At 47.5% G+C, this 27,404-nt stretch overlaps 1 protein-coding gene across 1 annotated transcript in view; it reads left to right on the top strand.

Annotated features, from left to right (window-relative positions):
• The first annotated feature begins 8,105 nt into the window (after nt 1-8,105).
• The window catches only part of AP3D1 (adaptor related protein complex 3 subunit delta 1), a 78,952-nt gene continuing 59,653 nt past the window's right edge, over nt 8,106-27,404 (top strand). Inside the window, exons 1-4 of the mRNA XM_063146987.1 lie at nt 8,106-8,244; nt 22,113-22,208; nt 25,278-25,358; nt 26,108-26,188. Coding sequence (XP_063003057.1) covers nt 8,149-8,244; nt 22,113-22,208; nt 25,278-25,358; nt 26,108-26,188 — 354 coding nt within the window. The 5' untranslated portion in view covers nt 8,106-8,148. The remainder of the gene's footprint in view (nt 8,245-22,112; nt 22,209-25,277; nt 25,359-26,107; nt 26,189-27,404) is intronic.

The raw sequence follows: 27,404 nt of genomic DNA on the forward strand, positions 1-27,404 counted from the left end.
CCGGAGCTCTCTGGGCGGTTCACAAAAATTAAAACCATTCAAAATATAAAACAACAGTATAAAACCATAATATAAAATACAATGTAAAAGCTCAACCAGATAAAAAAAGCAGCAATGCAAAATTACAAATTTAAAACCATGTTATTTAAAATTTATAGATTGTTAAAATGTTGGGAGAATAAAAAGGTCTTCACTTGGCGTCTAAAAGCATATAATGTAGGTGCCAAGCGAACCTCCTTAGGGAGCTCATTCCACAGCTGGGGTGCCACAGCAGAGAAGGCCCTCCTTCTCTGCACATAAAGCATGAACAAGCAGGACATGGCGCAATAGCACCCTCCCACCCATGTTCCCCAGCAACTGATGCACACAGGCTTACTGCTTCAGATACTGGAGATAGCACACAACCATCAGGTCTAGCAGCCATGGATAGCCTTCGCCTCCAGGAATTGATCCAACCTCCTTTTGAAGCCATCCAAATGGGTGGCCATCTCTACATCCTGTGGCAGTGAGTTCCACAATTTAACTCTGCGCTGTGTGAAGGAGTCCTTCCTTTTCTTTGTCCTGGATCTCCCACCCATCAGTTTCATGGGATGACCCCCGCTGGGTTCTAGTATTTTGAGAGAGGGAGAAAAAGGTCTCTCTGTCCACGTTCTCCGTACCGTGTGTATCATTTTGTACACCTCTATGAACCTTTGAAGTGGCACAAGGCTCTTTCGGCTGCCGCTTTCCTGTTCATGTCCATGGCACAGCCTCGCAATTGGGAGCGCATATTGCAAGGGAGGGAGGGGAGAAAGGATGCTTGGAACGTGCAGACAGATGCTCCCTGCAGCTGCTAGTACAGAACATTGCAAAGGAGGCGTCATTGAGAAGCCGTTCAAATTGTGTCAGCGTTTCTAGCCGAGACGGGTGGAAAAATCCGGCTGCTGTCTTCTGTGAAAAAAAGGCAGTTTAAAAACGTCCTTCCAGGGCCAGTATCACAATACCAGATCAAGAAAGGAGCCATTTGCACGTCTGGAAAAAGTTATATGTTTTAAAAGGCCACTGTTGCACATTGCAAGCTAAAGAAAGGATCCTTGAGTTTTTATTTTCATCACCAATGCAAAATCTGGCAATGCTCATAGCGGTCTAATCCAGCCTTTTTAAATTCCAGGTGTTTTCAGGTGTTACCTTTGAGTCAGCAGTGCACACGTAACACCACACCACAGCCAATTCCCTGCACGTAGACTATTACAGCAGCAGGCAATTTATTTATTCTTTATTTTATTTACAAAATATTCATATAGTGCCCTTCGTTATCAAATCACAGGGTGGTGTACAAAATGCATTAAAACGACCACTGAAATAAAATGCAAAGATAAGTACACAGCAATTTTGCTCATGATTACATGCCTCTGTGGTTGTGGGGTTCTTGCTGGGATCAAAGTTTAATGTTAATTTCAGTTACAATCTGCCCTCACTCGGGGTGTACATGGCCACTTCCTTTATTCTCACAACAACCCTGCAAAGTAGGCTAGGCCGAACATGAACCTAAATGTCCCAGCTTCCTTCAGGACCTGCAGGTTCAGGTGCTAACAGACAACAATACTGTGGTCTGGTACCTGAACAAACAGGGAGAAACTTGTTCCACCTGACAGACGTTTTAAATTGGGCAATTCCATAGAAGATAACTTAAATGGGATCAAGGGAGAGGGCCTTTTCAGTGGTGGCCCCCCAATTATGGAATGATCTCCCCAATGAGGCTCGCCTGGCTCCAACCTTGTTATCTTTTCGGCGCCAGGTTAACACTTTTATCTCAGGCAGTTAACAACATAGGCTGAATTTTTAATTGACCCCCAGAATAGTTGTTTTTAAATCGATATTGTTTTTAAATCGATATTGTTTTTATGCTTTTGATGGTTTTAAATTCTTGTATATCTGTTTTTACTGTTCATTGTTTTTAACTTTTGTGAACTGCCAAGAGAGCTTCGGCTATGTGGTGGTATATAAATGTAAATAAATAAATAAATAAATAAATTTATCTCCTGTTCACATCGTGGGGAAAGACAAGTGCTCTGACCGACGTCCTCAGCAGAGACTATTCTGCATCCCACTGAAAGAACTGGGCTCCCCAATTCAAGAAGGATGCAGACAAGCTGGAGCGTGTTCAGAGGAGGGCAACCAGGATGATCCGGGGTCTGGAAACGAAGCCCTATGAAGAGAGACGGAAAGAACTGGGCATGTTTAGCCTGGAGAAGAGAAGATTGAGGGGAGACATGAGAGCACTCTTCAAAGACTTAAAAGGTTGTCACACAGAGGAGGGCCAGGATCTCTTCTCGATCCTCCCAGAGTGCAGGACACGGAATAACGGGCTCAAGTTAAAGGAAGCCCGATTCCAGCTGGACATCAGGAAAAACTTTCTGAGTGTTAGAGCAGTACGACAATGGAACCAGTGACCTAGGGAGGTGGTGGTCTCTCCCACACTAGATGCCTTCAAGAGGCAGCTGGACAACCATCTGTTAGGGATACTTTTGGGTGGATTCCTGCATTGAGCAGGGGGTTGGACTCGATGGCCTTGTAGCCCCCTTCCAACTTGACTATTCTATGATTGTATGATTCTCAATCCTCCCAGAGCGCAGGACACGGAATAATGGGCTCAAGTGACAGGAAGCCAGATTCCGTCTGGACATCAGGAAAAACTTTCTGTTAGAGCAGTACGACAATGGAACCAGTTCCCTAGGGAGGTGGTGGTCTCTCCCACACTAGAGGCCTTCAAGAGGCAGCTGGACAACCATCTGTCAGGGATGCTTTAGGGTGGATTCCTGCACTGAGCGGTGCGGGGTTGGACTCGATGGCCTTATAGGCCCCTTCCAACTCTACGATTCTATAATTCACGAAAGGACGTTTTCACACAGTGCCTGATTAAACTGCAACAACCACCCGACGTAGTGACTGATGGCTAAGGAAGGGGACTAGACGAATGCGTGGCGAATAGGGCTATCGACGGCGACTATTGACGTTTATGGACCAATGGTCTGACACCATATAAAGCGGCTTTCTAGGTCCCGAGAAGCAAGATATCCATGCAAACATATACAGAATCTTGTGAGTATTATTGACAAGTGTGACCTCACCCAGAAAGGCTCTCTGGAGCTACTTGTTGCTGACTAGAAAATGAACCAAAGGAGTTTTGTTTTATTTTGTGCTTCCTTTCGCTTGCTTTGTCAGCTGTTCCGAATTCCTTCTCCACCTCCCTCTGTTCCTGCACATCTGGAGCGGGCCTGAAGCACGTCACAGCAAATATCCGCCTCAACTCACGAAAGCTTTTATAGCTTATCTCAGAGGGAGGGATGCCAACAGATGTTCTCATGCTGCTTCACCTGGTCAGCAGGCATATTATTAAAGGGCCCTTTCAGGCTGACGCAGAGACCTGTAGCCTCCTGATTATAAAAATAATGTTGGATCAGTTGTCCCTGAAAGGTTTCACAGAACAGCACAGAAGAAAATGGCTTTTCTATGTGAAGAGAATGAACTGGACCACCTTGACAAAACGATTAACTGGACCCTTTTAATAGTTGAAAGGTACTGTAGCGTGTCCTCTCCCCACCAGCCAGGGACTTGTATCCAGTTGTGTCACGTGTGCAATGTTTCCAATTACTTCCTCTTCATTCTGGGATGGGGAACCTCTCTTGTAGGATTTGTGCCGGTTGCACAGCTGTTAAAAGCGCTAGAGCAGCTCTGGAGGCGGAGAGGTGGCAACTCCCACGGCAGATCTCTTTAACTGAGCTCAGACAGAGGAAAAGATCTTAATATTTTCAGTGGCTTTTAATAGGGTGACCAACAGTCAGGATTTCCCCGGATTTGTCCTGGTTTTTGTTCTTTCCATGGTGTCAGGGCGGATTTTTTATAATTTTCAATAATGTCCTGGAATGACACACCTTCCCCTTTAAGGCTGCTATTAGCATGGCAGGAGGGAGTGACATGCTTTCTTGAGGCACATCATTCCCCCACCCCAAGCTCCAATTGAGGTCTTAAAGGGGAAAGTGGGTCATTCGTGGACATTATAGAAAAGGCCCCAATTGGAGTGGATGGTGGTGGTGCAGAATGAAATCCTTTCCCCTCCTCCACTCCAATCGGGTTCTTTAAGGTGGCGGGGGAATAACGTACTTTCTGCAGGACTCAGAAAGCTGCTTCCCCCACACACACACTAGGTGTCCTCTTTTTTGGTTTCCCAAATATGGTCACCCTACTTCGCCCTATATGTTAACACCAATCTCCAGTCTCTGAGTGCCTGTCCTTTTGCAGCCCAAACAGCAGCACCCAGCACAAGAAGTAGGTATCCGCAGATTTGGGGGAAACACAAAGGTTTGCAGAAGTCCCAAAAATATTTAGGGGGAAATGTCTGCAGCCCAGTGAGAACTGAACATGCCCCAGAGTTCCAAACATTCTTTCCTGGGGATGGGCGAGTCTTATATTTATATACTACGATAGGAATGCTTTTCAAGATCAAAGGCACGCCACCCATTATGAGTCAAGAACATGCGGAAACACTGTCTTCGGCTTGCACTTAAAAAATACATAATGTGTGATCTGCCTTTGGGTGTTCCAAATACACCCCTTTTCCTTTTTAACGTAAGGTTGCTTTGGACTGCCCTCCAGTGGTGCAAACTCCAAATTGCAAAGACTGGCGATTTTGTAAGACAGTCGCCCCGCATCTTCCAGGTGTGCTTGACTCCGGCACCTACCATCCCCAGTCAGCATGCATGCCTTGGTTTTGTAGTCCAAGGCATCTGCATGGCAAGAGGTTATAGAATCATAGAATCATAGAATAGTAGAGTTGGAAGGGGCCTATAAGGCCATAGAGTCCAACCCCCTGCTCAATGCAGGAATCCACCCTAAAGCATCCCTGACAGATGGTTGTCCAGCTGCCTCTTGAAGGCATCTAGTGTGGGAGAGCCCCCAACCTCCCTAGATCACTGGTTCCATTGTCGTACTGCTCTAACAGTCAGGAAGTTTTTCCTGATGTCCAGCCGGAATCTGTCTTCCTGTAACTTAAGCCCGTTATTCCGTGTCCTGCACTATGGGAGGATTGAGAAGAGATCCTGGCCCTCCTCTGTGTGACAACCTTTAAAGTATTTGAAGAGTGCTATCATGTCTCCCCTCAATCTTCTCTTCTCCAGGCTAAACATGCCCAGTTCTTTCAGTCTCTCTTCATAGGGCTTTGTTTCCAGACCCCTGATCATCCTGGTTGCCCTCCTCTGAACACACTCCAGCTTGTCTGCGTCCTTCTTGAATTGTGGAGCCCAGAACTGGATGCAATACTCCAGATGAGGCCTAACCAGGGCCAACTAAGTTGGGAAAGGTTGTTCTGAGCTGTCGAGGGAAAACATTCAGATCACTTTCTTGAGAGTATTTTATCCTAGCAGGCTTCCCCATATTAACTTTCTGGATTCGGTTTTAAATATATTGTAACCTACCCTGAGCAGTGGAGCTAGTGCCTCCGATAGCCATGGGGCTGTGAATGCATTGTGGGTTTCAGTCAGAACCAGCCAGAAGTCTAAAGAAGCTATCCAAGGTGCTGAACCCTCTCCCCAATAGAGGTTAAGCGCCTTGGACAGCACTTTTTAGAGTTCTGGCTGTTGTGACTGAAACTCAGAATAGACTCACAGCCCCACTGAAACCGGAGGCACCAGCCTCCACTGATGCTGCGTGGGTAACACGCCAAACAAATCCTGGTTGGAGGAAAGGGGGTGGGGCCAGTGGGAAGTGGGTCGGCCTAAAACTGTGGTACGCTGTTATTTAAAATGGATTATTAACTCAGAAGTCCAACTTTGTTCAGCGCGAAGTTTGCATAGGGTGCAATCTAAGCCTGCCATTTTATACACACGTGACCTGAGAAGAAGTTTCTGTGACGCTTCTGCCTAAATACCCATAGGATCGTTCTGCAAGGGCCCCTCCATGGCTTCAGTCCTAAACATCATTTTTATTCCAGTTTCCCACCAAAAGTACTCAATGCAACAATAAAAATGTGAAAAAAATCCATTAAAATATAAAAGCGTAAAACAAAAACCATTAAAAAATGAAAGCAGCAATAAAAGCTTACGCATAAAAAACTGAAAGGTTGCTAAAACCTGGTGCCCTTTGCTGGGAGTTGCTGTGCAATCCAGCTGGAGGGCCCAAAATTGGGGAAGGCTGCTAAAATAACATATCACAAAAGCAGCAGGTAACATATTCTGCGATCTCATAGCATTTCTATAAAGACTAATTTTGCAAGGCATTTCACGGAACAATTTGTTTATTTATATATTTATAAAACTTCTGTACCCCCTTAATGTAATGACATCTCTAGGGTGACCCTTTGAAAAGGAGGACAGGGCTCCTGTATCTTTAACAGTTGTATTGAAAAGGAAATTTCAGCAGGTGTCATTTTTATATATGTCGCACCTGGTGAAATTCCCTCTTCATCACAACTGTTAAAGCTGCCCTCTTTTAAATCTGGTCACTCTAGTATAGCTCCTGCAGCTTTAACTGCTGAGATGAAGAGGGAATTTCACCAGGTTCTCCATATATACAAATGACACCTGCTTAAATTCCCTTTACTATGCAACTGTTAAAGATACAGGAGTCCTGTCCTCCTTTTCATAGGGTCACCCTATCTAAACCATTCACACTAAAATGTGTGTATATATAAATACAATATAAAACCAACTTTTAGGATGCTTTTAGGATGTTTTTAACAGTGTATACTATGTTTTTAATCAGTATTTTATGTATTTTATGCTTGCTGTTGTTCTCTGCCTCGATCCAATACTTAAAAGGTTGTCACACAGAGGAGGGCCAGGATCTCTTCTCGGTCATCCCAGAGTGCAGGACACAGAATAACGGGCTCAAGTTAAGGGAAGCCAGATTCCATTTGGACATCAGGAAAAACTTCCTGACTGTTAGAGCAGTACGACAATGGAACCAGTGACCTAGGGAGGTTGTGGGCTCTCCCGCACTAGAGTCCTTCAAGAGGCAGCTGGATGACCACCTGTCAGGGATGCTTTAGGGTGGATTCCTGCATTGAGCAGGGGGTTGGACTTGATGACCTTATAGGCCCCTTCCAACTCTGCTATTCTATGATTCTATGAAATAAATAATTATTATTATTATCCTAATAAAGAATTAAAAACCTGACAAGAAAGACAACCATAACACAAGACGCACAAGTCCCTTTACAGGTCTGGCTGTTGGCATAAAATCATGAAGAGTCTTGTGGCACCTTAATGTATATGTTTTAAATTTTGTGATGCTGCCTTGATGATAATAATAATAATAACAATATTAATAATATTATATTATTAACCATCAGAATAATAATAATAATAATGATAATAATATAATATTAATAATATTATATTATTAACCATCAGGATAATAATAATAATACTAATACTAATACTAATAATAATAATAATAATAATAATAACAACAATAATAATAATAATAATAATGAAATGAAAGTCTACTATTTTTTAAATTAGTAGCCTTTGAGTCTTTCAGGTTGCACAGAGCTCTTCGTCACCCGAGCCGGGCGGAGCTACAGCGCTGGAACCAAGGCGTTGAGGGCGGGGCCTAAGTGACGTATAGGAATCCCTCCTCGGCGTCCAATGGGAAAAGAAACCATTGAGCCGTCGAGATCGGGGGAGGTGCGAAGGACGCAGGAGAAAGGCAACCGGACGTGACGACACCCCTTCCTCCCGCTCTTTCCTTCCCCTCTCTATGGCCCCAGCCTAAACCTGTTTCCCACGGGTCGGAGTTCGCCCAATCGGAGCGCGCCGGGTCGTGGACGTGGGTGCGTACGTGATGACGGAGGCGCGCGAGGAGGGGACGGGGGCGTGGCCCCACGAATCCTCTCAGCTGACTGTCCGCCATTTTGTCGGCCACTCCGGCTTTTACCTCAGAGGAGCGCCGGCGGGGCAGGCAGGCGAGAGCGGCGGCGGCGTGTGAGGGATGTGAGCTCCCGCCTTCCCCCTCCTCCTCCTCCTCCGTCCCGGCCTCTCTCCCTCCTCCCTTCTCTCCTTCCTTCCCCGGAGCGTCGCTTCCCCTTCTCTGGGGCCTGTCTCTGCTGGGGTCTTTCTCGGTGTGTGCCCCCCTCCCCCGGCGGCGTCTCCTCCTCTCCCTCCCTCCACCATGGCGCTGAAGATGGTCAAAGGCAGCATCGACCGCATGTTTGACAAGAACCTGCAGGACCTGGTGCGGGGCATCCGCAACCACAAGGAAGATGAGGTGAGGGAAGGGGAAAGGTGGCTGGGTGGCTGGCTGGGTGGCTGGGGCGCCCGGGAGGGGGAACCGTCACGTCGGCAGCCCTGCTGAAGCCCTTGGCCTGGACGGGGACCCTCAGGACCCCGCCAGAACTTCTTAAACACAGCTTCCCCCCCCCCAGCTCTGCCTCCTTGGACTACAACCCCCATTACTGTTGCATTTGCATTTATAGCCCGCCTTTTTTCCACCAAGGAGCCCAAGGCGGCGTGCATAATCCTCCTCTGCATTTTACCCTCACAACAACAACCCTGCGAGGTAGGGTTGGTGGGTGAGAGGTGTCACGTCGACAGCGGTGCTGAACCTTGGCCTGGATGGGGACCCTCAGGACCCCGCCAGAACTTCCTAAATACAGCCTGTCTCCCCCAGCTCTGCCTCCTTGGACTACAACCCCCATTAGTTTCCTATAAGGAGCACAAGGCAGCGTACATAATCCTCCTCCTCTCCATGTTATCCTCACAACAACAACCCTGCGAGGTAGGGTTGGTAGGTGGGGCATTAGGTCGTCAGCAGTGCTGAAGCCCTTGGGCTGGATGGGGACCCTCAGGATCCCGCCAGAACATTTTAAACACAGCCTGTCTCCCCCAGCTCTGTCTCCCCCCAGCTCTGCCTCCTTGGACTACAACTCCCATTATTGTTGCATTTATAGCCCGCCTTTTTTCCTCCAAGGAGCCCAAGGTGGCATACATAATCCTCCTGCTCTCCATGTTATCCTCACAACAACAACCCTGCGAGGTAGGGTTGGTAGGTGGGGCATTAGGTCTTCAGCAGTGGGGACCATCAGAACCCCGCCAGAACTTCTTAAACACAGCCTGCCTCCCTCCAGCTCTGCCTCCTTGGACTATAACCCCATTATTGTTGCATTTATAGCCCGCCTTTTTTCCTCTAAGGAGCCCAAGGCGGCGTGCATAATCCTCCTCTGCATTTTAACCTCACAACAACAACCCTGCGAGGTAGGGTTGTTGGGTGAGAGGTGTCATGGCAGCGGTGCTGAAGCCCTTGGCCTGGATGGGGACCGTCAGGATCCCACCAGAACTTCTTAAACACAGCCTGCCTCCCCCCAGCTCAGCCTCCTTGGACTACGACTCCCATTATTGTTGCATTTATAGCCCGCCTTTTTTCCTATAAGGAGCCCAAGGCGGTGTACATTTATTTTATTTATTAATTTATTACATTTCTATACCGCCCAATAGCCGGAGCTCTCTGGGCGGTTCACAAAAATTAAAACCAAAGTATAAAACAACAGTATATAACCATACTATAAAATACAATATAAAAGCTCAACCCGATAAAAACAGCAGCAATGCAAAATTACAAATTTAAAACACCAAGTTAAAATTTATTTATAGACAGTTAAAATGCTGGGAGAATCGAAAGGTCTTCACCTGGCGTCTAAAAGCATGTAATGTAGGGGCCAAGCAAACCTCTTTAGGGAGCTCATTCCACAACCAGGGTACCACAGCAGAGAAGGCCCTGCTCCTGGTAGCCACCTGCCTCCCTTCCTTTGGCAGGGGCTCGCGGAGAAGGACCCTGAGGATGACCTTAGGGTCCGGGCAGGTTCATATGGGAGGAGGCCTTCTTTCAGATAGCCTGGCTCCAAGCCGTTTAGGGCTTTAAATGTTAATATCAGCACTTTGAATCGGCCCGGACATAATCCTCCTCTCCATTTTATCCTCACAGCAACAACGCTGTGAGGTGGGTTGGGCTGAGAGTCTGTGACTGGCCCAGAGTCTCCCAGTGGGTTTCCATGGCCCAGTAGGGACTAGAACGCGGATTCCCCAGTCTGGCACTTTAACCACGACTTGATGCCCTGCAGCTGTGTTGAGCTATGGCTAGCAGACAGTGCTAGCTGAGAATAATGGGAGGCGTAGTCCAACACATCTGAAAGGCACCTGGTTCGGGAAGTCAGTTTTATAAAAACTTTGTAACCATGGGTGTTTCCAGACAAGCTATTTATTGTACGACCACCTGTCTTGCTGGCAGACTTTCAGTGAACAGTTTTGCACAATAAATGAGTGCATGCCAAATTGGATTTGCCTGTTCGGTGCTCAGCTGCAGCTTGTTGTGCGAAACTGGTGGCTGTGGGTTGTGTGAGGGTTGAGCAACCATCACCTAACCCAACAACAGACCGTGGGTCACGTGAGGGTTGTTTAACCCTCGCATAACCCACGATCCCCGGGTCCACACAGCACCACAAGCAGCAGTCGGGAGTTGAATATTTAAAATGGCTGCACGCCAAGTGTTTTCCATTTGTAGTCCTCCCATTGGTTTCAGTTCTTCTTTGTTGTCATTAAAAAATTGTTGAGGAGGGGGAAAGTGGAGTATCTGTACAACGTTTTTTCGATTGATAGTACTAGAAGCTATTCATCTTGAAGCATATTAGAAACTACTGCCTAAGTTTTTTCCCCTCCTCAGTTCCAACCCTCTTTGCCTTTTGCATCATGTCATTTTGACTGTAAGTCTGAGAGCAGAAGACTGTCTTACTACTGATCTTTGTAAACTCCTCTCTTATCTCACCCTCCTTTTTTATGAAAAAGCAGGGTGAAATGCTTTATTGATAAAGGATAGAGCTTTCAAATGTTCCAAGGGCTTCCTATGCATCCTCTAGCTGTGATCTTTACAACAACCAAGCAGGGCAAATTATTATCCCTCGTTGCAGATGGGGAACTGAGGCTAGGAGAAAGTGGCTTGCTTAAGGCTATCTGTGGTGAATTCGTGCATGGGAGAGGTAATATTTGAACCGAGGACTTCCTTATTTGCAGCTCAGACTTTTAGCCACTATACACTTGCCCTGAGATCCTAATGATATAGGGCGGGATACAAATGTTTTAAATAAATAGATAATATATCAGCTCTTTATAAGGAGCTTGGTATCATTAAGAGGTATATTATATTAATGGCCACATCATTATTTATGCATTTACTTTCAGCACTTATAAATACGTGTGTTCTATATCAGATATAGTTTTGACATCTATACTAACTTGGTAAAAGGCTGCAAACATCGTTATTGTTGTAATCGTTAAATACGTTAATATATTTCTGTGCTGCCTTTGAAGATAAGACCAGCCTTGTATTTAACCAGCTAGGAGCCGTAGGGGACCAGGAATTGCATGGAGCTACATGCAGGCATGTGAGCAAGCTGGTGGCAGAGAGATGGAGCGCTTGGCATAGAAACCTAAGTGTGCTACTAGAGGAGAGAAAGCCCCTCTTCCATGCCTGGTGGAAGAGTGACAGAACTCATGCTGACCCGGTTTGCATGATCAAAACAAGCCACAGTGACTTGTTGAGAGCCATGATGCATGCTGGGCACAATTTGCATATTCACCGCCCATGGCTTATTGTGTTGTCCAAACCCAGGCAACATGACTTGTTCGAGGGTTAAATAATCTTCAAATGACCCATCCTCCTCCTCTCCATGTTATCCTCACAACAACAACCCTGTGAGGTAGGTTGGGCTGAGAGTCTGTGACTGGCCCAATGTCACCCAGTGAGCATCCATGGCCGAATGGGGACTAGAACCCGGATCTCCCGATTTCCAGTCCAACACTCTAGCCACTACACCACACTGGTGGTGATTCCCTTGCACCTCGCCCATTCCTGTCCATAGGCACCATAGAGTTGTGGAATGAACATTTAGCCCTTCCAGGGGCGACTGGAAACAAGCAAAAATGCTTGTTTCTCGAACGGGGCAAGTCGGTGGCACTCCACCAACCCGTCCCGGTTGAGAAACACGTGTGTCCGTTTGTTTCAGGGCTTCTTCTAGGAAGCACCGAATCTAGGCTGTGGAGGCATTGGGCACTGTTTGCTCAACGAGATTGGAGAGATCCACCACTCGTGCAAGGGAATTCACTGGGATGTAAGCGTGCCCATTGGGTTCTGCCCGCTGTGTCCTTCAGTCTCAGGATAGAGAATAGGTTGCAACCCTTTTCTGTGTGACATCATCTCTCTCTCCCCCATCTTCTCAAGGCTAAATATACCCTGTTCCATCAGTCTTTTGTTGTTGTGTCTTGGAGAAAAGAGGTGATGACTTAAAGTCCTTGTGACTTGGGCTCAGGTTGGGTGGATGGGAAACAGGGTGGATTTGATTTAAATCAATTTGATTTAAATCATCAATTAAATCACTACTTAGAAAGACTCAATTTAATCCTGTGACTTTCCCCCTCCCCACACACACACAAAAGTGCATTCTATTCATTGAATTTTTTGAAACTTAGCACTTAAGAGGTAAAGCGGGTTGATTCTGTGTACACAGATTTGCAAAGGAACAATGGGATTGTGATCAACGCAGGCACAAATTCACAGTTTTGAGAGCTGTAAAACCAAGTAGCTGTGATCATATCTTCTAGATAGAAAAATTGCCCAATAATCTTACGTAAACCTCTGGAAGAGCATGACATTGTGAATGGAATTCATTTACCCAGAAATTTAAACATCGCATGAATATACAGCCTCATGCTACGTAATTAAAAAAGAATCCTTATTTCATGATGAATAACCTTTGGATCATAATGTATCTTAAATAGAAAACTATCTTTAGATAGATTTTTCGTCAAAAAGCATTTTATAAACCACTGATTTTTATCCACCCTGATGGGAAAGGTGGGTGCATGTTGGGTAATATATGCAGATGCAGGCAGGACTCGCTATAGCCACATGTTGGACATCCCTGGATGGAGACTTATTTTAAATCTGGCTGCCACAGCTTTGGGACTTCACGGACAAATTAACAAATGAAACCCAGAACCGAAGAAACAACTCCAACAGTTTTTATAAAACTTGGTTTACTTTTATTTCTTATGAGGTTACAAATGGGCATGGGGATCTCTGGAACACAACTTTTATTTAACTGGAAGGAGAGTTCTTTGACACTGTAAACTTTGTTTTGTCCGTGCTATCTATATTTTCCAGTGGTACTCTCATCGGGGAGTGGGGGTAGTCAGGGAGTTGTGTTTATCTGTACTATTTCTACCAAAAATAAAAAAATATAAATTAAAAATATATGCAGACCCTCTCTTACAAACTGAGGAATGAAGCAGAGAGAGAATGGGGCAAGGGAAGGTCTACCTGTGGGACGTGGAAGCAGTCATTAATGATGAGTAGTGTGAGGGGCTCTCAAATAAGTAGTATTATGCTTAAGTATAATATCCAAGTAGTATTCTCGATCATCCCAGAGTGCAGGACACGGAATAACGGGCTGAAGTTACAGGAAGTCAGATTCCTGCTGGACATCAGGAAAAACTTCCTGACTGTTAGAGCAGTATGACAATGGAACCAGTTACCTAGGGAGGTTGTGGGCTCTCCCACACTAGAGGCCTTCAAGAGGCAGCTGGACAGCCATCTGTCAGGGATGCTTTAAGGTGGATTCCTGCATTGAGCAGGGGGTTGGACCCAATGGCCTTAAAGGCCCCGTCCAACTCTACGATTCTATGATTCTATTTTTAATGTACTTGTTACTTCGTTATTGTTACCTCAACCCTGTAAGGAAGGCTTGTACTATTATTCAACACACACCCTAATTTAATTTATAACATTTCTAACCCACATTCACAAAGCCTCCAGGCCGCTTACAATATTATTATCTTGCTGAACTATGAAATGTAAATATAATTAGTTCAATAACGTACAAAAAGTAATAAAAAGGATATATAAGCAATGGTTGAAAGCCCATAATAATCTATCGTATTGCAAGTTCAGGGCAGGATGAGGCCAAGATTGGAGTTGGGGAGGATGTTACTTGTGGGTGTGATCAGACTATGGTGTCATCCTGATAATGATGACTACCTGTGCATGTGTATCACTTCAGATGTTTTAGTGCATTATATATGTGTTTGGTGTTATATTTAATGGCAGGTATTCTTTCCATACGCATTGTCTTGCTGTAATCCTTGTCTGTGTTCTATTTTAGATACATTATAGTCCAAAGGTTATTCATCATGAAATAAGGATTAGTTTTTAATTATGTCGCATGAGGCTGAATATTCATGCAATTTTTAAATTTCTGGGTAAATGAATTCCATTCATCCATTCACAAGGTCATGCTCTTCCAGAGGTTTCTGTAAGATTATTGGGCAATTTTTCTATCTAGAAGATATTATCACAGCTGCTTGGTTTTACAGCTCTCAAAACTGTGAATTTGTGTCTGCGTTGATCACAATCCCATTGTTCCTTTGCAAATCTGTGTACACAGAATCAACCCCTTACCTCTTAAGTGCTAAGTTTCAAAAAATTCAATGAATAGAGTGCACTTTTGGGGGGGAGGAGTCACATGATTAAATCGAGTCTATCTGAATAGTAATTTAAATTGTGATTAAATTAAATTAAATCAAATCCACCCTGCCATAGATTGCAGCCTTATTGACCTGTTTCGCACATAATCCCATGTGGGAGCAAGTGAGGATTTAGCAACCCAGAGTTTTAAAAACAAGCCCCCACAAAATGGGTTCAAACTCTAGGTTGTTTAATCTTCAGCAAACCCAAGGGCCAAGTTTGGACATCGCAGCTAACAACCCAGGAGCAGGGCATTCCTGGGTTGAGTTGGAATGCGGATGTGAAGCAGAAGCAGAGAGCAGGCAGCCCACAGGCTCATGCTTGGCCCTGACAACCCATATCTTGAACAACCCATGGGTTGTCATTACGAACGAAGCGCAGGCCACTGAATTCATGGCTGAGGTGAGATTTAATCACCATGCATATAGTTTGTTTCATGTATTTAAAGCAGCTTTCCAATACATTAGCTCTATAATCTTTACAACAGCCCTGTAAGGTAAGCCTTCTCCGTATTGCAGATCAGGGGCAGCAGCTAAGTTTATCATGCTAACTGTTCTATTTTGTGTGTTTATGGGGGACCATGCCTTTTACCTTTGGCTTAACCCCTTTGCCCCCACCCGTTGGGAATGTGGCCTCAGGGAGCTACTCCAAAATTTAATTTGGCCCTCAGGCTGTGAAAGAGATTCCCAACTACTGCTCTAGCTGATCTATAGTGGTACAACATTTGTGCCCTGCACATAGCTTGGGCGCTACTGTTGTAAGACCTTGTGATTGACGTTTGGGGAAACCATGGGCTGTCCCACTTTACTGTCTCTTTGAGATAGGATTGCCTTTGTCAAGCTACCGGAAAATGGTTGTACACTTACTAGAGCCCTGCCTCGTTCAAGGTTTGTGGGAGCGTTTCCTTCCATTAGTATAGAAATGGGTGCTCCTGTGATGCTGTCATGTGGTGCCCTGTGGCTTTCTATTGCGTCAGACCTGGCACCAGCACTGTTTCAAGCGAGGCTATTCCTTTGGGTGCAACAGTGTGCCCTTACGTGCATGAAGCCTGTCTCGTGACGTGCCGGAGTGAAATGGGAAGAAGTGGCACCTCTCGAAGGAAGTGATGCTGTGAGGTAGAGATTTGCTGGCATTGAGAGTAATATCACTGGAAGGGACACCAGGGGAGAGCTTTTAAATGACTCCCAGATATGACGCTGCAGTTCTCACAGTGCCGCGCCACCCATGTGCTTCATCCTCAGTCTTGTGTGTGTGTTTGTGGGGATTGAAGAATTGATTCCTGGAGGCAAAGCTGCTTCCTCGATGAGTTTTAGCTATGGAAACTGGTCCCTGGAGAAACCTCTGGAAGGGGCTTGTTAGCCATTTCTAGCCACAAATGAGGATTTGATGAGTCTTAACATTTCTGTACTGCAACAGTGTGTTGCTCATCCAGCTCATTGTGCAATTCCACGCTTGTGCCATAAAAGATAAGGAGAAGACTGAAGCAATGCACATTCTAAGTTAAAAGCCACAGTTCTTTGGGGCTATAAGCCCCAGCAAGCATGGCCAGTGGTTTTGGACCAGATGGGAGTTGTAGTCTGAAACATCTGTCGGGCAAGAGTTGTCTACTCGGTTCCCTAGGAACTTCCGTGCTGTTTTCCAAATTCTTTTTCTGGGAAATGCGTCTCATTTTTGCACATTGCCTTGCAAGAAGCGCCATGTGCTGCTGAATTTCATCCTGGCTGCTCTAAAATTTATCGTGGCGCGTGAAAGATCTATGCTAATCCACCATCGTGGCCAGCAAGCCGGAGCGTAGCTTACAGCCAAGTGTGGTTAGCAGAGTTTGGCCGGACTTAGTCCTTTTATCACTTCTTCCTTGTTCGGGGCTTGGTCACCACCCATCTTTAATCTTGTGACCTAATTGCAGTGAGCAAAGAGAAATGCCAGGGGGAGGTGTCACTGGAATGTCTACAGCCAAAAAAGGAGTAACTTGTCTGTTCCGCTGCCCCCTCCCAGAGATATTGTGGGCACCGTTCAGATTTTCCCCTGTTCTCTCCCCTACTCCACTTTTCCTTTCCATTGCAACCTCCTCTCCCTCTGGATGGCTTCCTTTTCCCCTTGCTGCTTTCTCAGGCCTCTTTTTCTAGGTCCTTAAGCCTCCTCCTTCTCTGTGCTCTGTGCAGCTCAGTCTGTGGCAGCGCGAAACCTTCTCCCTGGGGCCCACCCAAGTACACTAGGCCATCTCAGCAAATCAAAACCAGATGATTCCTTCTGCACTGCACAGGGCTTATGGGTGGACTTAATGCAGTTTGTTGGAATTATCTTTTGGTCTGATGCCAGGTATCATTGCTGCCTTCCTTTTGAGTGATGGGTTTGTTCATTTCATACACATGTTTCGGCCTTCAGGATCACCCAAGCTATTTATTTAATACCCTGGAAGACAGAAATAAACTTCAAAGTGATCTTGATAGGCTGGAGCGATGGGCTGAAAACAACAGAATGAAATTTAATAGGGATAAATGCCAAATTCTACATCTAGGAAATAGAAACCAAATGCACAGTTACGAGATGGGGGATACTTGGCTCAGCAACACTACAAACGAGAAGGATCTCGGAATTGTTGTAGATCACAAGCTGAATATGAACCAACAGTGCGATATGGCTGCAAGAAAGGCAAATGCTGTTTTGGGCTGCATTAATAGACATATATGTTCCAAATTGCGTGAGGTACTGGTTCCTCTCTATTCGGCCCTGGTTAGGCCTCAACTAGAGTATTGTGTCCAGTTCTGGGCTCCACACTTCAAGAAGGACGCAGACAAGCTGGAGCGTGTTCAGAGGAGGGCAACCAGGATGATCAGGGGTCTGGAAACAAAGCCCTAGGAGGAGAGACTGAAAGAACTGGGCAGGTTTAGCCTGGAGAAGAGAAGATGGAGGGGAGACATGGTGATTGCCAAGCCTTAAAATTTTGTTCCTTCTATGTTTTAAATTCTTTTATCTTCTCAGCTGCTAGATGAGCTACTGTTGCTCAGTTGCCATAATTTACGTTGTAGATTTAATTAAAATATATACTCCCCTTTGGGCCAGCTGTAGATCTAAATGTAAAGAGACTCATGCTCCAGAGAGGTTGCTGGGTTACTGAATTAGACTTTTTAAATTTAAGGCTGTTAAAAATCACACCTCGTTTTCAGCAGCTTCACATGACAGAGCAAAGTGTGATTTGGGTGGGGTGTGGGAAGGCAAGAGAGACCGAAATACCTGGGGAGAAAGGCTGAATGTTTGCGTTTTTCCACAGAGACTTAGACAGAGTTCATGCTCCTGATTCTCTCCCCCACCCCCAGCTAATGCAGTTCAATTTCTAGTCCAGAAATTGGCTGTTAACATCTGGATTGGATAAATGAGGTAGCCTTCCTTTCATAGAATCAGAGAATAGCAGAGTTGGAAGGGGCCTATAAGGCCATCCAGTCCAACCCCCTGCTCAATGCAGGAATCCACCCTAAAGCATCCCTGACAGATGGTTGTCCAGCTGCTTCTTGAAGGCCTCTAGTGTGGGAGAGCCCACAACTTCACCAGGCAACTGATTCCATTGTCGTACTGCTCTAATAGTCAGGAAGTTTTTCCTGATGTCCAGCTGGAATCTGGCTTCCTTTAACTTGAGCCCGTTATTCCGTGTCCTGCACTCTGGGAGGATTGAGAAGAGATGCTGGCCCTCCTCTGTGTGACGACCTTTTAAGTATTTGAAGAGTGCTCTCATGTCTCCCCTCAATCTTCTCTTCTCCAGGCTAAACATGCCCAGTTCTTTCAGTCTCTCTTCATAGGGCTTTGTTTCCAGACCCCTGATCATCCTGGTTGCCCTCCTCTGAACACGCTCCAGCTTGTCTGTGTCCTTCTTGAATTGTTGAGCCCAGAACTGGATGCAATACTCTAGATGAGGCCTAACCAAGGCCGAATAGAGAGGAATAGCCTATAACTCCAGTCATAATTGCTATAGGCATTGGCCTGGTTCAGATGACACTGGGCTTTGTGGTTAGCTTAACCATGATCAGCTGTGGTTAACGCTAACCACATGCAGAATGCTTGCAGACAATATTTTTAACCCTTTTGTGGTTTAAGTTTTCCTTAGTGAGTCTAACCACAATGCCCTGGTTCAGACAACACGCTAAGCCATGCTGCTTAACCACAAAATGGTTAAAAGATTCCCTTAACAATTTTGTGGTTAAGCAGCTTGGTTTAGCGTGTTGTCTGAACCAGGGCATTGTGGTTAACGGGGCAGATGGTTATGGGAAACGTGTGTCAGATACCGCAAACCATGGTTAAGCATTCCGTTATAAGAAAAAGAGGCTACTAGCTCTGGTGCTATGAAATGTCAAAAGAAATTTCTTTATTTTTATCCGAAATATAAAAATGTTCAAAAAAAAAAAACCTTTCAACCAAACTTGTACAACGTTTTGGATCCGGAGATCCTTCGTCAGGAGCTGTACAACGAAATAAATTACTTTTTGAAGTAATTATAAATTTAAAACCTTCCAGGTATTTTTTACAAGACCGCAGTTGTGTTCATTCTGTCTCCATCAGCAATTTCTTTTGAGAACCAGTGTGGCGTAGCGGCTAAAGTGTTGGACTGGGAGTCGGGAGATCCGAGTTCAAGTCCCCACTTGGCCATGGAAACCCACTAGGTGACTTTGGGCCAGTCACAGACTCTCAGCCCAACCTACCTCACAGGGTTGTTGTTGTGAGGATAGAAATGGAGAGGAGGAAGATTATGTATGCCGCCTTGGGTTCCTTGGAGGAAAAAGGTGGGATATAAATGCAATAGCCTTTTCGTGGTGCTTTTCCCCTCTTTTCCCTCTACTAAGCATTCCGTTAACCATTTTGTGGTTAAGCATCATGGTTCAGCGTGTTGTCTGAACGGGGTCAATGAGTAGCTGGGCTCCCAATCTGCCCTCCAGGTTCCCCATATGGCCACACTCTGTTCCCCTGGCACTATTTATTTATTTGTTATTTATTTAAAACATTTGTATCCCTCCCTATATCACTACCCACTTCCGCCAGTCCTCAGGCGAAAAGAGATTTGCCACTCCAGATTTGGAGACTTGCTGTTATCGAATTTAAACACGCGCATCTGAAACCATTGCATTCATTGTGGCCTCGCTAATCACGCGTCGCACATGAGTACGGTGGCTTGTTGGCTAGCCCAGGCCCGGAGAACCAGATATGGACGGGGTGGATTACATGACATCTGTTTTCTTCTGCTGCGACACAGCCATCAAATATTTAGCGCAAGGTACAATGTGTTAAGAGATCCGTTGAATAATGTAACGAGGGGGATCTTTCAGCATCCTTCGTTTCAGATGGGATTGTAAAAAGGTCACGCTTTGCGGGTTGCTTCTGCTCCTGCTGTAGTTGTGTTAGTGGTTTTTTTCTCCCGTGTTTCAAACTTGTAAAGCAATCAACACGCTGCTTTCCATATCTGTTAAAATGATATTGAAGCCACGTGTGGCGCAGAGCAGTAAAGCAGCCGTTTCTGCAGCTGAAACTCTCCCCACGGCCTGAGTTCGATCCCAGCGGAAGCTGGTTTCAGGCAGCCGGCTCGGGTCGACTCAGCCTTCCATCCTCCCGAGGTCGGCAAAATGAGTACTCAGCTAGCTGGGGGAAAGGTAATAACAGCCGGGGAAGGCAACGGCAAACCACCCCGCTATAAGGCCTGCCAAGAAAATGTCAGCGAAAGCTGGCGTCCCTCCAAGAGTCAGTAATGACTCAGTGCTTGCACGAGAGGTTCCTTTCCTTAAAATGATATTCTCTTTGCTGTGCCCTGAAGCACTGTGGGAAAGTAAGAACTAGGCCATATTTGCTTGTATTGGGTGATGGCAGGTGACGCTTCGGAAGAGCCTGTTTTAGCCAGCCCTTTCCGCTAAGGCGGGCTAAAGTAGTTAATGCTGTCTTCCAGAAATGGTGACACTGTTCCTTTTCAGGTGGTCTGTGGAATCCATGTGTCTAACATTTGTATCTGCTGTCCTTCCAAGGAACTTAGGGCAGCACACTTTGGGTTACCCAATTGTATCCTCATCATTAACCCTGCAAGTTAGGTTAGGCTGAGGCATGGTGATTATTCCAAGGCTGCCCAGAGAACGTCTTAGCTGAGCAAGGACTTGAAGCTCAGTTTGCCTTACCTGTCCACAATGCCGTTCACACTCCTCCAGTATGTAAGGCAGTGAGCTGACTGACCCTCACATCATTTGAAGGATGCCATTCGAATATTTACGAATTCTGTTGCACGGTTGCCATTTTGCACACCATTTCCTTAAGTCAGTAGCTCCGAAATGCAATGCTGTGAAAAATTAGGTTCCCACGAGCCCCAAACACTCTGCTGGAGAGATATGGTAGCCTTAACTGCCCTCATGAGGAGGCTGCTTTCTGGCTTCAGGTCTGCCTCCTTCCAGGCAGCCTCTGTGGAAGTCAGGTAATCCTGCTGTGTCTGTGATCGGATGATCCAATCACATTCACCTGGCCTTGGAGGTCACCTGCTGTGTCTCTGTGTGAATGTCTGCTGGCAGACAGGGAGATCCCAAAGTATTTATTTATTTTATTTATCATACTTATACCCCGCTCCTCAGCCAAAAAAGGCTCTCGGAGCGGCTTACACTTAGCAAAAAAGACAGTCCCTGCCCTCAGGCTTACAATCTAATAAACACATGACACACAAGGAAAAGGAGTCAAGGAGGGAGGGAGGGAGGAGAGAGAGAGAGAGAGAGAGAGAGAGAGTCCAAGAGGAGCAGGCCCCGATGTTACTTCTGCCTGCTCCTGTCCCCTCGGTCCTTCTTCTTCCCCACAGGGCCAAGATGGCAGTTTGCCCTGTGTGTGGGGGGGGAAGAGTCCAGCAAGAGCAGGCCCCGATGTTACTTCTGCCTGCTCCTGTCCCCTCGGTCCTTCTTCTTCCCCACAGGGCCAAGATGGCAGTTTGCCCTGTGTGTGGGGGGGGAAGAGTCCAGCAAGAGCAGGCCCCGATGTTACTTCTGCCTGCTCCTGTCCCCTCGGTCCTTCTTCTTCCCCACAGGGCCAAGATGGCAGTTTGCCCTGTGTGTGGGGGGGGAAGAGTCCAGCAAGAGCAGGCCCCGATGTTACTTCTGCCTGCTCCTGTCCCCTCGGTCCTTCTTCTTCCCCACAGGGCCAAGATGGCAGTTTGCCCTGTGTGTGGGGGGGGAAGAGTCCAGCAAGAGCAGGCCCCGATGTTACTTCTGCCTGCTCCTGTCCCCTCGGTCCTTCTTCTTCCCCACAGGGCCAAGATGGCAGTTTGCCCTGTGTGTGGGGGGGGGAAGAGTCCAGCAAGAGCAGGCCCCGATGTTACTTCTGCCTGCTCCTGTCCCCTCGGTCCTTCTTCTTCCCCACAGGGCCAAGATGGCAGTCAGTGGGTGACCCCCTCTGAGAGTGGGCATTTGTGCTGCATTTCAGCCTCAGAATTATGGAGACTGTTCAGAGACGCTAAACTCAATATTTGTTTATAGAAGTGGAGTGTGTCCCAGACCTTTGGGCAATACTTGCCTTGCAGAAATTTGCTGATGACCCCTCCCTCTCTCCGTCTCTTCCTCCAGGCAAAGTACATCTCTCAGTGCATCGATGAAATCAAGCAAGAGCTGAAGCAGGATAACATTGCAGTGAAAGCAAATGCGGTCTGCAAGCTCACCTATGTAAGTATCTCCCTCACTGAGGTGTCAGGTTATATTGCCTTCCATCGCAACCTGGAACCTGTTCCTTTGGGGAGCATCCTGACATGGGGTGTTGAATGGTTTGAAACAGTTTGTGCATGCATCCAATAACATTTACCATTTTTGGAAGGCGTAGTGGAGGAATGGGAGTATAAACAACACAAAAGTACAATTTATAGGGGATTTCCAGGCAGCCTTCCATCCTGGCCCTGATCAGACCCATAGAGGCTAAAAAGAGAAATCAACTCTGGTGCTTGATAAACGTATTAAGAACTATTTTATTCTTAAAATCCAAAAACGCTCTGCTCAACGTTTCGGACGTATCGTCCTTCGTCAGGAGCTGGAAACAGTTGTTGTGCTAGCAGGAGCTACTGTGCCTCACTGGTTTTCTCACCCGCAGTTACGGCGTTGTCCTTTTTGGCGTTCCGTGTCGAAACTAAAAGCTGTGCAGGCAAAAACGCCATGAGCATTTTTGGATTTTAAGAATAAAATAGTTTTAATACGTTTATCAAGCACCAGAGTTAATATTTCTCTTTTTAGCATCTACGCTTATTGGTGTGTTTCCCCCCCTACATCGACATACACTGATCAGACCCAGCCTGCCGTACCTTTAACAAGGTAGCCGCACCTTGTGCCTTCAGACCATTGTGGTTGGTATATGGGGTTGACAGACGCTTCAGCTGCCCAAATTCTCACTTCCCCAGGAGCCCTCCTTTAGCAGCTGGTTACCTTGCAACACCATTCCTCAACCTAGGTTCCTCCAGATGTTTTAGCCTACAATTCCCATCAGCCCCAGAGTTCAGGGATGCTGAACTTGTGGTCCATGACATCTGGAGGGCACCAGGTTGGGGATGTCTGTCTTAAGAGAGAGCAGTGTCTGAGATGGCTCAGATGGCAAGCGGGGAAAGGCTAGTCCTGGTCTTGAAAGGAACGTATTCCACGCAGAACCTTTTCTTCAGGGTCACTACTTTTGTCATGACTACAAAGAATAAAGGCAAGATGGCATTCTGCTAAGAATACGTGGGAGGAGAATAAATACCCCAAGTTTCCTTAGTCCCTTCCTGTGTTGAGATTTATTTATTTATTTTATTTATTTTATTTATTTATTTAAGTATTTTTATGCCACCATTCAGCCAAAAAAGGCTCTCATGGCGGCTTACAAAAGTGTTTCTTGACAGTCCCTGCCCACAGGCTTACAATCTAAAAGACATGACACAAAAGGAAAGGGGATTGGGAGGGAGGAGGAGGAGGGGGGAAAGGAAAGCAAATTCAGGCACTATAATCTTAGTTGGAAAGTTCAGCAGTTACAGGGGACAGCAGGAGGGAGGGGGCTCTCAGCTGGAGCTGGACCCAGGCACGGTGGAGAGATGCCTGGCTGCTGCTTCCTCCCTCACTGGTGGCCTCTGCAGAGACAGTTGGTAGCAGGAGGGAGTGGGCTCTCAGCTGGAGCTGGACCCAGGCACGGTGGAGAGATGCCTGGCTGCTGCTTCCTCCCTCACTGGTGGCCTCTGCAGAGACAGTTGGTAGCAGGAGGGAGTGGGCTCTCAGCTGGAGCTGGACCCAGGCACGGTGGAGAGATGCCTGGCTGCTGCTTCCTCCCTCACTGGTGGCCTCTGCAGAGACAGTTGGTAGCAGGAGGGAGTGGGCTCTCAGCTGGAGCTGGACCCAGGCACGGTGGAGAGATGCCTGGCTGCTGCTTCCTCCCTCATGGTGGCCTCTGCAGTGACAGTTGGTAGCAGGAGGGAGGGGGCTCTCAGCTGGAGCTGGACCCAGGCACGGTGGAGAGATGCCTGGCTGCTGCTTCCTCCCTCACTGGTGGCCTCTGCAGAGACAGTTGGTAGCAGGAGGGAGTGGGCTCTCAGCTGGAGCTGGACCCAGGCACGGTGGAGAGATGCCTGGCTGCTGCTTCCTCCCTCACTGGTGGCCTCTGCAGAGACAGTTGGTAGCAGGAGGGAGTGGGCTCTCAGCTGGAGCTGGACCCAGGCACGGTGGAGAGATGCCTGGCTGCTGCTTCCTCCCTCACTGGTGGCCTCTGCAGAGACAGTTGGTAGCAGGAGGGAGTGGGCTCTCAGCTGGAGCTGGACCCAGGCACGGTGGAGAGATGCCTGGCTGCTGCTTCCTCCCTCATGGTGGCCTCTGCAGTGACAGTTGGTAGCAGGAGGGAGGGGGCTCTCAGCTGGAGCTGGACCCAGGCACGGTGGAGAGGTGCCTGGCTGCTGCTTCCTCCCTCACTGGTGGCCTCTGCAGAGACAGTTGGTAGCAGGAGGGAGTGGGCTCTCAGCTGGAGCTGGACCCAGGCACGGTGGAGAGATGCCTGGCTGCTGCTTCCTCCCTCATGGTGGCCTCTGCAGTGACAGTTGGTAGCAGGAGGGAGGGGGCTCTCAGCTGGAGCTGGACCCAGGCACGGTGGAGAGATGCCTGGCTGCTGCTTCCTCCCTCACTGGTGGCCTCTGCAGAGACAGTTGGTAGCAGGAGGGAGTGGGCTCTCAGCTGGAGCTGGACCCAGGCACGGTGGAGAGATGCCTGGCTGCTGCTTCCTCCCTCACTGGTGGCCTCTGCAGAGACAGTTGGTAGCAGGAGGGAGTGGGCTCTCAGCTGGAGCTGGACCCAGGCACGGTGGAGAGATGCCTGGCTGCTGCTTCCTCCCTCACTGGTGGCCTCTGCAGAGACAGTTGGTAGCAGGAGGGAGTGGGCTCTCAGCTGGAGCTGGACCCAGGCACGGTGGAGAGATGCCTGGCTGCTGCTTCCTCCCTCATGGTGGCCTCTGCAGTGACAGTTGGTAGCAGGAGGGAGGGGGCTCTCAACTGGAGCTGGACCCAGGCACGGTGGAGAGGTGCCTGGCTGCTGCTTCCTCCCTCACTGGTGGCCTCTGCAGAGACAGTTGGTAGCAGGAGGGAGTGGGCTCTCAGCTGGAGCTGGACCCAGGCACGGTGGAGAGATGCCTGGCTGCTGCTTCCTCCCTCACTGGTGGCCTCTGCAGAGACAGTTGGTAGCAGGAGGGAGTGGGCTCTCTTTATTTATGCCTTCATTTCTCTCCCTGCCTCCAAACAGTTGCAGATGTTGGGCTATGACATCAGCTGGGCAGCATTCAACATCATTGAAGTCATGAGTGCATCAAAGTTCACCTTCAAAGTAAGTGTCACGCACTGTTAAAAGCCACCTAGCATTCCTCTTGCTGTTGCCTTTTTCTTTGAGGTCTCCCTTGGAGTTCTGCAGCTCATCCATGCCTGGGGTTATGTACCCCACCTTGCAAAATCTATATATGTTCTGTCAATTTGCGTCATCTCTCTCTTTTTGGCTTAATTGTGGTTTTGTTTGTCATTGCAAATGGCCAAGAACTATGCCAGGCACTGTGCCCCACTACCAGTGGAAGCCATATTTATTTATTATTATTTATTTATTACAACTTTTTCTTTCAAGGAACCCGAGGCGGCGTACATAATCCTCCTCTCCATTTTATCCTCACAACAACAACAACAACCCTGTGAGGTAGATTGGGCTGTGAGTCTGTGACTGGCCCAAAGTCACCCAGTGGGTTTCCATGACCGAGTGGGGACTAGAACCCAGAACTCCCGACTCCCAGTCCGACACTTTAGCCACTACGCCACACTGGCGACCTCTCTAGCTTCTGAGATTTTTCAGGTTCATTTTCACAGCTGTTAAAGCTAGAACAATTTTTTTAAAAAAAGGTTCTCAAGAACATGAACATTGCCTGCAGGGCCTTGTTCTATATCTTTCTCACCCACTCTGTGATCTTTTGCCCCTCCATGACTAACCACTAGATTAGACAGCACTCCAGACTTTCTAGAATGCTACTAGAACTCCTGTACTTGTATATGGCGACAAGGCACCCATTTGGCCTCACTTTCTTATTTGTGCAGAGAATTGGGTATTTGGCCGCTTCTCAGTGCTTTCACGAAGGGACAGATGTCATCATGCTGACAACTAACCAGATCCGAAAGGTAAGTGTCTCCCTTTTTTTAAAAAAAGGGCCTTCCATCACCCATGCGATAGCATATTATGCTCTTCTGTTGAACCTCCACTCTTCTGTGTGCTTTCTTTCTTTTTTAAATCTATACGCCGACCATAGGTATTTTTACTCTCAGGGCAGCTTACGCTTCATAATGTATCAAATAAAGCGTGCACATTAAAAGAACGAGGCAGCAACATCTTTTAGAGCAGTTAAGATCTGTGATCAGTTAAGGCTTTGCTTGGCAGCACAAGGTTGTCCGTTGTAGTAGACGCCATGCCGGGTTCCCTAGGAAGAGCATTTTATATTTATTTATTTATTTATTTATTTAAGGATTTTTTATGCCGCCATTCAGCCAAAAAAGGCTCTCACGGCGGCTTACAAAGGTATTTCTTGACAGTCCCTGCCCACAGGCTTACAATCTAAAAGACACGACACAAAAGGAAAGGGGATTGGAAGGGAGGAGGAGGAAAAGGAAAGCAAATTCAAGCACTACAATCTTAGTTGCAAAGTTCAGCAGTTACAGTTGACAGCAGGAGGGAGGGGGCTCTCAGCTGGAGCTGGACCCAGGCACGGTGGAGAGGTGCCTGGCTGCTGCTTCCTCTCTCACTGGTGGCCTCTGCAGAGACAGATGGTAGCAGGAGGGAGGGGGCTCTCAGCTGGAGCTGGACCCAGGCACGGTGGAGAGGTGCCTGGCTGCTGCTTCCTCCCTCACTGGTGGCCTCTCCAGAGACAGTTGGTAGCAGAAGGGAGGGGGCTCTCAGCTGGAGCTGGACCCAGGCACGGTGGAGAGGTGCCTGGCTGCTGCTTCCTCCCTCACTGGTGGCCTCTCCAGAGACAGTTGACAGCAGAAGGGAGGGGGCTCTGAGCTGGACCCAGGCACGGTGGAGAGGTGCCTGGCTGCTGCTTCCTCCCTCACTGGTGGCCTCTCCAGAGACAGTTGACAGCAGAAGGGAGGGGGCTCTCAGCTGGAGCTGGACCCAGGCACGGTGGAGAGGTGCCTGGCTGCTGCTTCCTCCCTCACTGGTGGCCTCTCCAGAGACAGTTGACAGCAGAAGGGAGGGGGCTCTGAGCTGGACCCAGGCACGGTGGAGAGGTGCCTGGCTGCTGCTTCCTCCCTCACTGGTGGCCTCTCCAGAGACAGTTGGTAGCAGGAGGGAGGGGGCTCTCAGCTGGAGCTGGACCCAGGCACGGTGGAGAGGTGCCTG

The sequence above is a fragment of the Elgaria multicarinata genome, chromosome 23 (assembly GCF_023053635.1).
Source record: "Elgaria multicarinata webbii isolate HBS135686 ecotype San Diego chromosome 23, rElgMul1.1.pri, whole genome shotgun sequence".
Lineage (NCBI taxonomy): Eukaryota > Metazoa > Chordata > Lepidosauria > Squamata > Anguidae > Elgaria > Elgaria multicarinata.